At 37.5% G+C, this 15,314-nt stretch overlaps 1 protein-coding gene across 1 annotated transcript in view; it reads right to left on the bottom strand.

The window, feature by feature from the left end:
• The window catches only part of LOC101875294 (dynein heavy chain 5, axonemal-like), a 158,839-nt gene that overhangs the window by 45,140 nt on the left and 98,385 nt on the right, over positions 1 to 15,314 (bottom strand). The window contains exons 60-64 of the mRNA XM_034061888.1: positions 11,310 to 11,528; positions 8,700 to 8,876; positions 4,317 to 4,511; positions 2,525 to 2,680; positions 2,087 to 2,269 (exon numbers count right to left, since the gene is read on the bottom strand). Coding sequence (XP_033917779.1) covers positions 2,087 to 2,269; positions 2,525 to 2,680; positions 4,317 to 4,511; positions 8,700 to 8,876; positions 11,310 to 11,528 — 930 coding nt within the window. The remainder of the gene's footprint in view (positions 1 to 2,086; positions 2,270 to 2,524; positions 2,681 to 4,316; positions 4,512 to 8,699; positions 8,877 to 11,309; positions 11,529 to 15,314) is intronic.

Raw genomic sequence — 15,314 nt, 5'->3', positions numbered from 1 at the left:
TTCTACTTAAGGATATGCTTTAAGAACAGGCATCTTATCCATTCTATTTGTAAGTTTGTAAAGAGTTTCTCAAAGAAAATTAACAAATACCAGGCTTTTGTTGGCAAGAGGACCTCATGATCACATTTGAAACAAACCCCTCCTCCCAGCCGTTCTGAACACAAATAGTGGCAGCAATTTCATCATTAAAGTACAAAAAGATGCTGATTTTTTAATATATTTTTCATATAGTTAAAGGAGCAACCTTTAAAGCTGAGAAGAATAAACAGTTTTTGATCGTATATTTCATTGATCACTACAGCAATTTTTTTGAATGCCTTGGTTCTTTTAATCTATTACTTTAGTTCAGTGATCATAAACTTGTCTTTTGTTTGTAATACAAAACCAGTTCTTTAGATTCCCTGTTCATGCTCTGTCTTTTCTTTGAACTAAAATTGTCAGAGCTCTATTGGCTCTGGCTACTTACACCAGGACATTCACCTCTTATTGAGACAGAAGGGACAGAACAACTATTATTTCTTCATATCAAATGAAGAAGTTTAATAAATATTGATCACCTGCAACCATGTCCCTGTGCAACAAGTAGTACTGAGACTAATCAGCTACCGTTGCAGCCCTCTTCAGCTTATACATAGCACTGGATGGATACTTTTCAGAGTCTATATTTTTGACCCAAAATGTAATCTAAGTGTTGCTACATACCTTCAATATGAATTCTGTAATGGTTTTGTCCAGGAAAAAAAACCCCACAGAGTGAGGGTATTGGAAGGGGTTAGAGGGGTGGAAGAGGGAGAGAGAGATGAGTTTTGTTTACATAAACATGCATCTACCTGAATAAAGACTAAAAGCTTTTAATCCCTAGCATCCATCCAAACCTGCTAATGGGTGGCTTTTGCTCAGTACCTGCTGTTACCTCTTTCCCATTTTTAATGGAACAATTCACAGGAAGTCTGGGCATAACAATTTTCTAGCCTCTGTTTGTGAGTGTCAGACTGAAGGAAGGGAACTTAGATTCCAGTTCTTACTTCAGCAAATGCTCATTTGAGCAAAGTGGAAAGGTGCTGGACAAAGAAAGTGACACCACCACTAAAGCACACTGGTTAGAACATGCTTTGGGAAGCCAAAGAAAGATTAATGAATTTCCTTACATAGGGAACAGCTCTGACACAAGCAAGCCTACCTGAGTTACTGAAAGCAGCAACTCTGCTAATCCAAACCTTATTTTTTGTTACTTTTCTCACAAAGACACAATTACAAAATGTTCCATTTAAATTAATAAGTCACTCAAATTGGCATGAAATACAACTTCTGTGCTTTCACTTTAATGAGAAAGGGAGAAAATATTTCATTTTAGTGTAATAGGACCATAACATTCATGTATTTATTGATATGATTGACAAAGTAAAAAACCCACATTTTTCCCCAGTGCCTATGATGAATAGACTCCTAAGTTTTTATATAACCAGGCTGTTAAATTAGATCACACAAAAAGAAAGAGGAACAATGTAGGAATTAAATTATTGTGGAGGCTGTCTCAGATTTTATATTAGGAAATAAAACTCCTGAGAAATGCCTTAGAAAGGATTTTCTTCCTTATATTTGCTTCCACATAATCAATAGAAATTTTACTAACAGCAGTCAAGGCTCCTTAAAAAATCTCATAACTCCTTGCACACTAGAGTGTGACTGGCAAAAGTAGCTCGAGTTCATAAGCACTTTTCATGTAATTCAAATTAAGTTTAAAAAGGAATTTAAAAATAAAAGAGGTTTCTGACTGAACAAGGATCCTTTGCTATGTACGAAGGACTAAAGATGCTTTATGTATGTCATGTATATGTGTGTGATGTATTTTTAATGAATAATTTTCTTTCTTCTCTTTCCAAGGCCAGATCTTAAAACAAATGTTTATGTCCCTCTACTCAATTAATACCCAGTTCCACATTGTCTCAGCAAATGCATAAACCCCTAAACTTTCATTCATATTTTTGTTCTTGCATTTAGTATCAACTAAGACATTGAATATCTCCACTCATGGTGCAGATATTGAAGCCTTCTCTATATACAAATACTGTTAGCTACTAGATACCTGTTTTTCTGTGAGGATCACACGTCCAAGAAGCTGATCTTCCAGTCCTTTCATAGTAACAGTAAAGTCAATCACAGTTGTTCTTGCACTAATTTCTGGAGTATAAGCAGGATTAGCCAGTTTTGTTGTCATATAAAGGGTAAAACCCTTCATCAGATCTACCTCCTTGTCACCTACTTTGACCTGAAAATAAAATATGTTACTCAAATTTCAAAAACTAAATTCAGAAAAACAGATATTTTATGCAGTGAAAAATAGATCATGTTTTCATTTACACTTTTTAAACCTTCTGCTTAAGGAGTAAAAAACCCCAACCCCATAAGTCCACTACTCATCTTTCTGAAGTGTTGCAAAGGTGTGAATCTCAGCAGTATCCAGACTACCAGATAGCCAGCATCTGTTCTTTCGGTTTTTATTCTTTGTCCACAATTATCTTACCTTGTGTGCTGAACCAGATTTTATGAAATTTTTTTCCAAGATGTTATCTAGAGCAGGATCTAGCTCCTCTCCAACATCTTCTATTAACAACGGTCGGCCAAGAGACAGACAGTCTTCTATATGACTTCTGAAGAACTTGTGGTTCATAGCTGTAACCTAGGAAGATTGGTTCACAATATAGAATGCATTTGCAAGCACATAGAAAACAGTATAAAAATATACTGCAACTTTCAAAAATTATACTCATCTTGGGATATCTACACAAATTATTACATTTTAGGGACAAACATCTGCCTCTGCTAAAATGAACGGAAGTTTTGCTTAATGGAATAGGAGGTCACACTTCTTTATTATCTTTATTTACTTAACCTACATATAAAATCATAGAGTCATTGACATAACATAGCTACACCACCTCCACATCTGCCTGGCCTGTCTTTCCTAAAAAGCCTGAATATATGAGATACATTCTTCTCTCTGTTTGTTTCCTGTTGGTTACTCACTAGTGTTTCTTGGTCCAAATCTGGTAGGCAAAGTAACATCTGATGTAGAGGAAACCATGTTATCTACTGTAAGACAGTAGATTTCATGCTGTCACATTCACATAAATTCTTCTGTGAATACAACTCATGTTTAAGGAGACCTTTTCAACATATTTTTAATAAAGTCATCCATTTTCACAAAATTCCTGAATATTATACATTATTTTTCTGTCTTTTCAGTCAATACTTCTGATTTCTAGTCTGTGTTTCTACACCATTTTTTGAACACATTCAACTTATCAGAAACTGGATTTGGTGTGGGATTGAATGTTGGGCTGTTCTTAACAGTGCTAGGAAATACAGATTTAGATCAAGCTCCAGAAGGTTAAGTATTTAGTTAATGACATCACCATGATGTCATAAGCTCTCTGGATGTCACCATCCATCTCAATTCCCTTTTCTTATCCATCACTCTCATTTAGAGCGAAGACAGTGTACTGGGCATTCATGTGATAATCTACAGTTGTATGACAGGCTTATTTTATTAACAACCAACTCTTTAGTATCATACTTGATCTGGCCTGAAAATGTATCAGATGTTTAGATCTTTATCATAACCCATCTTAATGATATTGTAAAAAAATTATGGAGGGTAGGCTGATTAGAAGGGCAAAAATAAGTCTTGAATTAAATAGAGGATCCAGTTCCCAAATAGATTGTTAGATAGAAAGTGAGAAGGGTGTATAAATTAAGCTATGAATATTTTTATCACAATAAAACATATCACATTTAATCATCAAGATACAGCCTAAATTTGAGCTTTGTGCTTGGTGGGCTTCAAAGATTACTAGACTTCCATTCTACCTCAGGACACCATTCTGCTTTCAATTCCTCCCTTTTCCCTATTATCCTCTTAAAATGATTCCCCTAAAAAGTAATTGCCATGCAGTACCAACTTCCTAGTACTGTCTGGTCTTAATTTTGTAAGTCATTTACTTCTCTCCAAGTTCCTCTTTTTCTATCACAAAAATTAAAAGATTCATCATAAAACTAGATACTGCATAACATAAAATTCCAATTTGCTCTTCAAAATGTCTGGGACATGACAAAGCGATAAAATATATTTCACCCTGAGTCTGAAAGGTCACAGATTTTGCATTAGTTTTATTTTAATTTCTGACTAATTATATATCATAAATATCAGATTTAAATTACATATGGCCAAAGTACGATGACAGAATAAATAGTTTGCATTGCTAACTATGATGTGACCTGACACATACATAAAAAATATTAAATGAGCTATTTACCTGAAGTCCATTATTCTTCTCCTTATTTTTAATCCAGATCTTTCCTTGACCTTGTGGATCAATCAGCAGAGGATATCTAGATGCTTTTGTGACAATTATGCCATTCTGAATTGAAAGGTCATCGTTTGGAAGACCCTGGAGATTCCATTCACCCACTGTAGTATTGTCAACAAGCATACCAGTAAGATTCAGGTCCTAACAGAAAATATGCAATTACAAATCAGTACCAGTTAGAGGAGCTGTACTAAAATATTTGATGGAAGGTTTTCCTTACTCTGATCATAATGTATGATAGAATGTATTTAGCAGTTATCATTTCCTTTCTTTAAAGTTCAGTGCCTAAACACTGTTGTGCAATAATGAAAGTGAAGTCTGTTGAGGCTTTGATGTTCAGCAAAGACAGTTGGAGAAATTCTGAAGCCAGTTCAATATCTAACGACACGCTGATTTTGGTATTGGGAAACTTTTTTTGTCAGCTCAAGAGGAATGGTCATCTTGGTCACAAGAGCTTCCCCCTGCTGTAAAGCTGTAAAGTACTCTCCAAGTATATTCCAATAAATATAGGATGGCTTGTGGGAGACTCAGACAGGAGAAAGGAGATGTGCTACAGATCAATAATCATGAACCATAATAGAAAATTATTGCTGCCCTGTTCAAAACTCTTCCCAGCTCATATAATCTCATACAGTTTGATTTGCACACACTGAGTAACCTGCTTTTTTTTATTCGCTGTGAACAGTGACTGGCCTCTCAATAATTATGTGCAGAAAACAATGCTTAAAATCACAAACCAAACACTCCAAATTAGAAAATAGCCTAATAATGATATGAATTTAAACAGAATAAATTTGAAGAGGTTTTTTTTTTATTTTCCCTGTACATTTTTCACTCAAGAATTCCTAGGTATAAGCTACTTCTACATTTGTAGTTTGTCTTTAAAAAGAAAGAAATGGCCCACAAGTCCTGCAAAAATCACATAATTCAACATCTGAAACCTAAAGCAAAATTTCAGATACTGCCAGACTTATGATACAATCATGAGAGCTAGTGACACCAATGACTGCAAGACTCAAAAGCTTTTTTGCTGCTTTGATTTTTTTTACTGCTCTGATTATTAAAGAATCTGAACAAAGCTATGCAAACCATTCTCAGAAGACAAAAGAGAAAAAGAGAAACTTTTAAGAATCCAATTTCCATTTGTAAAAAGGACAGTAAAACATTTAATAGCTAAAATTTTCAGCAATTGGTACCTAAAACCATACTTAGCTCTTTAAGCAGAATAGTACGGTCTAAACAGCTTTGAATATTTTCTTGCTGCAGCAGGAAGTATCAGTCACTCTGCAACTCTGAAACTTAGCTAATTTAAGTGCCTAACTACACAGATAGATAGCTAATTTTAAACAGCTCTCTTTAAACTGTTGTGCTGAAATGACTCATACACCCACAGCCAGTTAGTCTGTGACAAAGTAAGGCAGATGTCAAGCCTTTTGCTTGAACTGCAAAGCTGCTTGCTTTCCTGCAGTGTGAAGTATCAAGAGAAGCCCATATGCTGCCTTTTGTGAGTACTTAATTCACCATAAAAAATTAAAACTCACTTCCATAGACTATCATTGAAATCACAATCCTGTCTTTAATGGTAACTATTTAAACAGAGTGGTAATTATGTTTTGAAACTAGTTAAGTTTGGCATTCTGTGTCTAACCTGTCCATATGAAAATGAAAAAAGCAACAAAGAAACAATCAAAAAGTATTCCTCAAATTTTGAAGGATGCAGCTGATTAGTAATGTGGTCTGAATATGCACACAGAAGCAGAATTTCAGTTCTTAATGTCTTGCTTTCTAAGGACATTATACATCCTAGTTCTTATCCTTAAAAGGTAAGAAACTTGACAAATATTCCCTAAGGTAAGTAGCTTTTAAGACCATTTTATACTTGAATTTGAGATAGAGCCTCCCTGGGATGAATGTATGTAGGATAAATGTAGGATAACTCCCATAGCACACCAGTAAAGAATCTTTCCTGAGACTGCACTGCTACTAGTGCTTTATTAATAAATCCATCTTGGCTTTACATATTACTTATCATCAGGAGCTTTCAAATCCCTTTGTGGGCAAGTCAAAATCATTTATCTTTGTAAGTGATGGCACAAGTTGGGCTAGGCTGTGAGGTTCATGCTGTCAGGTCAAGGTTAATCACATTTACAAGAGGCATTATGCACTATCTAAAACAAAAATAATAAAAATATACAGAAGTAACTTCTATGATATGCACATCACGACAAACATCCCATGGCAAAGAGGTCTCCCTAATATACATTCAAGTGTTAAAGCTCCCAGGAACCTGGAAATAGGGTGCAGCAGGCATAATAATCTACCTTCAGCTGTTTCACAATGGTGCAGCCACTGCTATACGCATGTTGTTCACTTACTCCTAGCACTTTCCATCAGCACCTGCTCTGTCAAAAGCTTTGACAGTTGAGGACAGGAGCCATTTGAGCTTAATGCCTCCACTCCTGTGCTGACAGTAAGAACTACAACCTTTACTGCTGGAGAAAATATACTTGGGTATTTACAAAACCAAGCAGAAGTCAACCTGGGTAGATTACTCAGAAAGATAGTTTTCATTATTATGGACTAAACCCTGCTTTCAGTACAAATATATCTTCCAGGTGCAAGGAAGAGTATTGGACAGAGCTCCTAAAATCATGGAATAGCAAGAATGCTGCTGCTGGCCACAAAGAAAGATAATGTACCAAAACACCTGCCAGGTCCAGCACTTCTGGGGCAGATAATGGTAGAAAGAAAGAACAAGATTCCTGTATCTTAGTCCCAGTATGCAGGTTGTTCACTTTATTAAAGGTAGTATATGATGTGATGGAGCATGTGAGGAAAAGCTGAGAGAGCTGGGATTGCTCAGCCTGGAGAAGAGAAGGCTCTGGAAAGACCTGATTGTTGCCTTCCAGTTCCTAAAATGGGCCTATAAGAGGGATGGGGAAAGACATTTTAGCAGGGTTTGTTGTGCTAGGCTGAGGGGTAATTTAAGAAAAAAAGAAAAACAATGTTAAATTAAAAGAGGGGAGATTCAGGCTGGGTGTGAGGAAAAAAATCTTCACAATGAGGGTGGTAAAATACTGGCACAGGTTGTCCAAAGAGGTGGTGGATGCACCATCCCTGGAGACATTCAAGGCCAGGCTGTATGTGGTTCTGGGCAGCTTCATCCAGTTGCAGATGGCCCTGCTGATTGCAGGAGTGTGGACTAGATAACCTTTGAAGATCCCTTCCAGTCAAAACTATTCTGGGATTCTGTGTGGCAGGGAACTCAAGCTGTATGATGGGACCCTAGCTCTGTTGCAGTTTAGGCCACCTCTGCCTGCACAGACTTAAGCTAACTGAGGAGAAGCTGTAATGTCAGACTCCCTGAGAACAGATTCAGTGGTGAGATGTGAACAGATTTAAGAGCTTAGACTGGAGGAAGCTGAAGTGGTGTAAAACAAGCTTACAAAACCCAGCTTTTGTTTAACTTAATAATTTCAACAAGGCACTTCAAATGAAACTAAATTAAATGCTGTAGGTACACAGGTATGGCAGAGAAAGGGAGAAAGCAGATTTTCAGTGGCAGCACATGAGACCGTAGGTGGTAAACTTGAAAAAAGGGTAAATCTTGTTGGGGACCTGGAAACTGATTGGGGCATAACTCCCATACAACTCCTCTCCATCTCTGCACCGTCTATGGGCCTAACCTGGGAGCTGCTGCTTCAAGGACTGCATGGAAAACTATAGGGCCACAGCAATACCAGGTGTGGACTGGCATTCTCTAGCACATAATCACAAGTTATTCCTCGTAAGGGGATAACTTAAGATGCTGACAGAGACAGTTACAACTGGTGTTCTCTTCAATATATGCATTTTCTACTTTCAGTAAATACTAGATGTGGCTGGTTTGCTTGACTTTATGGCTGAATTATGGGCACAACATGATATTTGCAAAAAAGCATTAACTATGGGGGAAAACAGAGACTACGTGATAGAACCTCATATGATAAGGTAAATCTGTTCTAAGCTGGTAAATGCTTACTTCATTTCCCATATTACACAATTTCCTCCCAGGGCAGCTGACCTCAGACAGCATCTCTCTTAGATTTGCCAGAGTGATGGCTTATATACCAATCTTGCAATGCATGACAGTATAATGAGGATTTTAAAACATAGTGCTTCAGAAGCTCAGTTGTCAGCTGTTCATATTTTTTTCTTTATTAAAAATTTGATGGAATGTGACAGCCAATATATAATCTTCCAATTATGTACTTTTCCAGAATGGAATGTTCTGCCTATCATTTCTCTGCAAGGCAAAGAGTAAGGTCAGGACAGAGCACGAACACTTACATTACTGTATGGAATCTTACTGTTGTCTATCTCTTTCTTCCACAATTGAAGCAGCAAATTCCTGTATTCCTGATTGAAAGGTCCAGAGTAAGAGAGAAATCCAGTAGCCAGAAGAACATTCCCCACTAAATTAATAATTTGACTTTGAAAGTTTTTGTTGCTTGCTGTCCAACGAAGCTGTATGTAGAAAAATATAAAGAAGTTAGGTTAAGCAGGCACAAAATTAACACAAAAAAATATATCTCTTTCTGGTAAATAATAGTCCTTCAACCCAGAAGTATTTTTCTTTAATTTATTCTTTTCAGTAGTAGAAGTCTGCTTGGAAGAGATGGCAACCACCTGGGGAAAAAGCATCTTTGCTAACAAGCTGGCCAAACAGGTAAGAAGTGCTTTAAAGGAAGAATGAAGTGAAAGGAAGAGGATGACCAACAATCACATGAGGAAAGGAAGTGAAGTTGGCAAACAAAACATGTGGGGTGATATTAACAGTATGGACTTTTTAATCAATAAACAGGGCTAATGGAGGAACACCCCAAGCACATCCACATAAACAAAGAAGTGTCTACCAGACAGAATGTGGGAATAGCTTTCATACTGTTTCTGGGAAATTAGCACCCTAATGGCACCTCTCTGAAGTACTTGTGCACTAATGTGCACAGCAAGGAGAACAAATGAGTAATTAGAGGTTTGCATGTGGCTGCAGAGTCATGATGTCATGGGGATCATGGGGACATGGTGGGAAGGCTTCCACAACTGGAGTGCTGCAACAGGTGTACATGGGCTTTTGAGGCAGGACAGGCTGGGAAGGTGAGACTTTTTTTTTTCATGTGATAGAGTAGGTGGAAAGCACAGAGTTCTGCATCTGAGACTCTGAGATAGACAATGAGCCAGCTGAGAACTTACTGGTTAGCATTAGGGGGCAGAACAACACGGGTGATATTGTGTGTGTCTATTACAGACAACATGACTAGCAAGAAGTAGATGAGGTCTTTTTCTGACAATGGGCAGAAACCTCTCATTCACAGGCACTGTTCTACATGGGGAACTAACCACCTTGATAGTGTCTGAACAGACAACACAGCAAGACACAAGCAATCCAGGAGATTTTAAGGAGCACACTGACAAAAAATTAACACAGGTAACAGGATTAATGAGGGAATGTGGTTTGCTGAACCTCAGACTTGCAAACAAAGAAGAACTAGTTGCTGATGCAAAGGCCAAGGGCAGCTTTGAGAGAATTGTGATCGTTTAGCCTTGAAAACAGACAGTGCAGGGGGAATTTTGTCAATGTGTACAAATACCTGAGGGGAGGGTGTAAAGCAGATGGTGCCAGACTCTTTTCAGTGGCACCCAGTGAAAGGACGAGGGGCAGTGGGCACAGATGGAAATACAAGAAATTCCAATTAAACACAGATTAAAACTTTTTTACAGTGAGAGTGGTCAAGGACCACAAGGAGGTTGTGGAGTCTCTGTCTTTGAAGATACTCAGAAGAATGCCCTGAGCAACCTGCTCTATTTGACCTTACTTTGAATGGGGCAGGGAGTTGGGTTAGATGAACTCCACAGGTCCCTTCCAATCTCAATTATTGCATGATTTTATGATTTTTCTGAATAATATTTTTGAGTTTTACTTATTCTTTTCTCTCCAGATTTCTGTTCCCTGCCAATCACTCTGCATGCAGTCTTGGCCAGAACCTACATGTTTTAAATTTAGAAAATACACATTTCACCCAGTGTCAGTTTTGCCCAAGGCTCCAAGTGCCATACAGAGTCTTTCAATTTTTTTCTGAAATTTCAAAAGTAGAATGGAAACCCCACAATAAGGTGCTCTAAGTGCCTATTTTGGTGTTGCTTTTAAATAGTGAAATTCACTGAAATACTATGATAAAGCATCTAACATTTTTGACTGATATATTTTGAAGTACAGCTAAGAAAACAAATTCTGAAGTCCTAGCCTCACAGGACACAATGGTTGAAGTCAAAGATCTCATAAATTTTGACTTTGTGTGAAATCAACCAAAGAATTAACAAAGCAAATAATCAGATGAGAAAAAAAAGGTAACCTGCTTCTTCTGGACACCTTTAGGCTGAAACCAGAAAAATCTGCACAGGAAAGGTAAATTTCAAGCTCAGTGCAGAGGAAAACAATTAATCAATAATTCTACAATAGGTTCCAGTAGAAATCTGAACTTCAAATATAATTAAGGAAATTAATCAAGCTTCTAATTCTTATGCGTGTATATTTGGTGAGAGAGTAATCCTTCTTATAAATATTTTAGGGCAGTTATTTAGGTTAAGCTTAATTTCTCTTACTAAAGCTAAAAGGAACTTGGCTCCTTGGCTTTAAATGTGATTTTTATCCCAATACAAGCCATATGGTATGACATAAATCTTCATATGCAAGAATTAAGTTAACACAAGAAATTGTTTTACTTTGCTAGATACATTAAGTTCAAGCAAAAACCATACATATAACTAAAATAAAGTGTCATATAATATAGAGATGGCACCATGTCTTGAATTTCTTTAGGACTACTAATGATCATCATGGAGTATTCTCAAAATTGAGCATCCGCTTTATGCTGTAAACCTACTCTTATGTGACAGTACCTTTTCTCCACCTAATCCCTCAATCAGGGCTGTGGCATTGTTCATTTTCTTTCTGCATGCTTCAGCATCATCAAGTAAGGTCTGCTTCTCTTTCATAGCATTATCATACATGGCTTGTACTTCATCCAGTTCCTTTTGTTTCTCATCCAGCTGAATTTGTGCATTATTCAGTTCCATTTGGGCAGCTGCAAGTCTTCCCTCTTGCAAGGCTAAATTTGCCTACAAACATTTAAAAGTAAAAAGTAGTTACTACCTATTATGTGGCAAGAGCAAATGACATTCATTTAGTGACATATATTGCAATGGATTGGGTACTTTAAAAAATATGTTTAGGATGACAGCAATTTCTTTCCTTTTTTACTTTTCAACCTGAAATGAACACAGGCATAACACTACAGATATTCAATGCAATCTTAAAAAATTTTAGTATTTTCAGAATGATCTATTGATCACATAATTGTATATGATCTGAAATCACAATACACTTGAAATAGCTGTGTACCAGATATAAGAAGCAATCCATACAATGTTTTCTGTAATTTATTCTCAATGCAAAAGAAAATTAACATTGTCCTCATGGACAATAGTAAAGATAATGGAACCTACTGTTCTTCTCTATTTTCTCATTAATTTCTTCTACAATAAAAATACAACAAACACATTTTTTGCTCTTTTGGAAACTAAAACTCTAGAGACTTTTCTCACATCCCTATATAAAATTGAATGATGTGGTGTTAGTCATTTAAATGTGGCCTCTTAACTTGACTATTCCTAACAGGGGAAGAAAAGTATTCTGTGAATTCAGAGCATGTTTCCAAGTATATGTTTGCAAAGGATTAGAGACTGACAAAGTTCTTATGAAATTCACACTTAGAGATAAAGGTTGCTTCCATTTACTCTGAATATTTAAAACACTTGTTTAAATATCATGCATCTTACTTCTATTTTTTCTGCTTTCAGAGTTATGAGGATGGAAACCAAGACTCTGTAAAACCTGTTTTAATACAAATATGAAACTTGACAAGTTCTGAGTAGAGAATATAGTGTTAATGTGTCCTGCATCAGGGAAGATATGCCCAGTGCAGAGCTCCTTCTGGATCTTAATAAGAGAGACCTGACAACAAATGTCTTAAGATAACTGCTTTAAAAAGTTCCATAATAAGAAAAGGAACATTGAGAATGAGTAAATCTTACATCCCTTCAGATGCTGGGCACTCCACATTCATGCTACATCAGACAGAGCCTGGATAGATCTTCCTAAGGCATGCTGTGCAGAGCGGATCCTGCCCATGGAGAGAAAGTTCTGTCTTTTGGTCTTTCAAGCTATTATAAACACCTCTTATTATTCTGTTTTATGAAAGCAGTACTTATTAAGCCATCTGCTGTCAGGCCTTTCTTACGGAGATACAGTAAAAGCCATGCACCAGCCCTCTCGTTCCCACCTCACCCTTGCCCAGCCCTTCCCATGTACAGAGCATACTCTTATCTTTAAATTCAATGAGGGCTAAAAATGGGAGTAAAACAAATCTGTGACATATTGTTCCACCCCCAGCTGACAAACAGTGAGGTTACACAGGGAACAGGATCCTTGGAGAGTTGGGAAGAACAACCTAGGCAGAACAGCTGGAACAACAAAGAACTTAGAGCTGGCTGTGTGGATTCATATTTCACCTTGACATTTATCACAGTTGGATGTGAACCTCAGTGGAAAAGGATGGCCATGTAAATTCCCAACACATATGAGCAACGATGCCTTGTAACTATGAAAAACAGGCTTCTGTGCAGCAGTAAACTAACCACAAAGTTGCAAAAGACTGATAAAACAGACTTCCCAATTCTTAAAAGCTCTTAAGAGGCTACCAGCTTTGAACTGGAGGTACAATGAAAAAACATTTCAGATGAGTACAAAGTATATTACATTCTAACACACACAAAAAAAACCACACCAAAATTATATACACAGGACTTCACGGCATCTCTAGAAAATGACTTGTAATAAGAAGTTATTTTATAGACAATTTAACCAAAGTTTTCAGCCAATTTTAGAATAATCATAACAAAATTGTAATACATTTTGGTATTAGCTTCATTTGTAGGCTGATTAATCATATGAAATGAATAATGGCTGGTTGCACAGCAGTGACTGCTAACATAACGGAATGACCAATTTACATGATTCCCAAAGGCAGAAAGACCACTTGTTTCAGATTACCCTATGAAATCCACACCACTTGCTCTCTCCCTGCCTTTATTTCTAACCCCATTTTTCAAAACTATATGGGTACAAACAGGGTTTTTGTATTGACATCACTGGCAGGTTGGCTGGCAGCTTCCTCTGCAGAGCTTTGCCATGAAAGCAGGAGGCAAGCTCTGCTGCCAAGGAGAATCTTTGGTACAAGAAGGCTATTATTGTTGCAAGCAGCTTCAAAAATTTCCAGCCAACTACAGGCAGGAAGGAAATGTGTCTCCCAACCACAAAGAACTACTGTGGCCTTTCTAATTTTAGTGGCACTGCTATGTGAACAAGCTTCACACCCTTCATTTCATCGCTCTGAGTCACGCAGCCAAGCAAGGATTCACAATTTTTTCCAGTTGGATGCAGTGTGAGAGTCTGAATAAATGGATTTTATGTGAATGAATCATGAGGGTTCAAGACATGAGATCCACATTCTTATCTGCACTCCTGGGAGGGGGACTGTGCTAGAACATACCTTGGCTTGTGTGAGAGCAGCAGCTTCAGCCTTGTCTTGCCATTGGCATTGTGGGGAACCATACAGACAATCTTCTCAATATCTGCCCCATCCACTGCTTCTACCTGCTATCTGCATGGAGCAATATGGACAAAGTACCTGTGCCAGCAAGGCCTATGGACTAAATTGTTAAGCAGCTATTTTGCCATCTTCTGAGCTACCCTCAGAGAAGTCTCAGACAGGTGGTGAGATGATCTTGCCTCTTTCAACCTTTCTGCATTCCACATAAAAACAGCACAAATAAGCACATAATTACAGTCCACAGCTATAGTGTTAAATTAAACATGCCCAGGACCTTTCTCTGCCACTCAGGCTAACTACCTTATATTAAGCTTTCCCAGCCTCTAAAACAGTATGGCTGCATGCAGTCTCACAGAAATGGCCACTGGATCAAACTAGTTCATGAAAGGTGCCCAGAGACTGCTGAGAAAATGCTGCTTAGCCAAGACCAAATTCACACTAGGGATCATTCTTAAGAATTTAATAGTGCAGATGATCACTTTCCAATGTCTAAAAAAAAATGCTTAGTACTGTTTAATTTATTAGTATTGACATAGCCGTAAATTTCTCATTGATTCATTGCAAACTCAATTTTGCAAAGCACTGAGTATATCTGGCCCTGATCCAAGAAGGCATTTAAATAAAAATGCCTTCTCCAATAAAAATCTCGCACAACTTAATGCTATTCCCACTCTTGAATGGAATGCCCAGACCAGACCCAGATCATTTTGAAGAGCGGCTGTTGCTCAGTAAATTCAGTAAATGTTACTAGATGTAGAACACATAAGAAAAAAAAAAGCATCTGAAACTTTATAGTTGACTACAGGTAAGAAAGATTTGGAACTTTCTTAGTATCTCTCATATCAGGAATTTTAGCTTTCCAAGTTCACTGGTTTTACAGTCCATTGAGCACTCACTACTGCTGGACCAGGCCAGAAGGCCTCTTGCACTTTGACACTGTCACTCTGCTCACGAGATACTGCAGGTGTGCTGGGTGGCCACCTTTGTCTATCTCTCCAGTCCTGTCATGGGCACATGGTATCTGACTGACAGCTCTTCATAGAAATGCAATCTCAAGCTGCTCCTGACCTCAATCACTGCAGATTTTCCACACAGACATTTCACTGGTTTTGTATCATCTTTTTCAGAGCCTCAATACCATGATAAGTTGGGATTCATCATTATATAAGGAACCATTATAAGAAAAGCAAACATATGCACAGGTTTTGCAGACATTACAAAACCAATGTTTTTC

This window comes from Melopsittacus undulatus, chromosome 1, assembly GCF_012275295.1.
Source record: "Melopsittacus undulatus isolate bMelUnd1 chromosome 1, bMelUnd1.mat.Z, whole genome shotgun sequence".
NCBI lineage: Eukaryota > Metazoa > Chordata > Aves > Psittaciformes > Psittaculidae > Melopsittacus > Melopsittacus undulatus.
The sequence above is the reverse complement of the archived record's forward strand: the minus strand, read 5'-3'. Positions and strand labels throughout refer to the sequence as shown.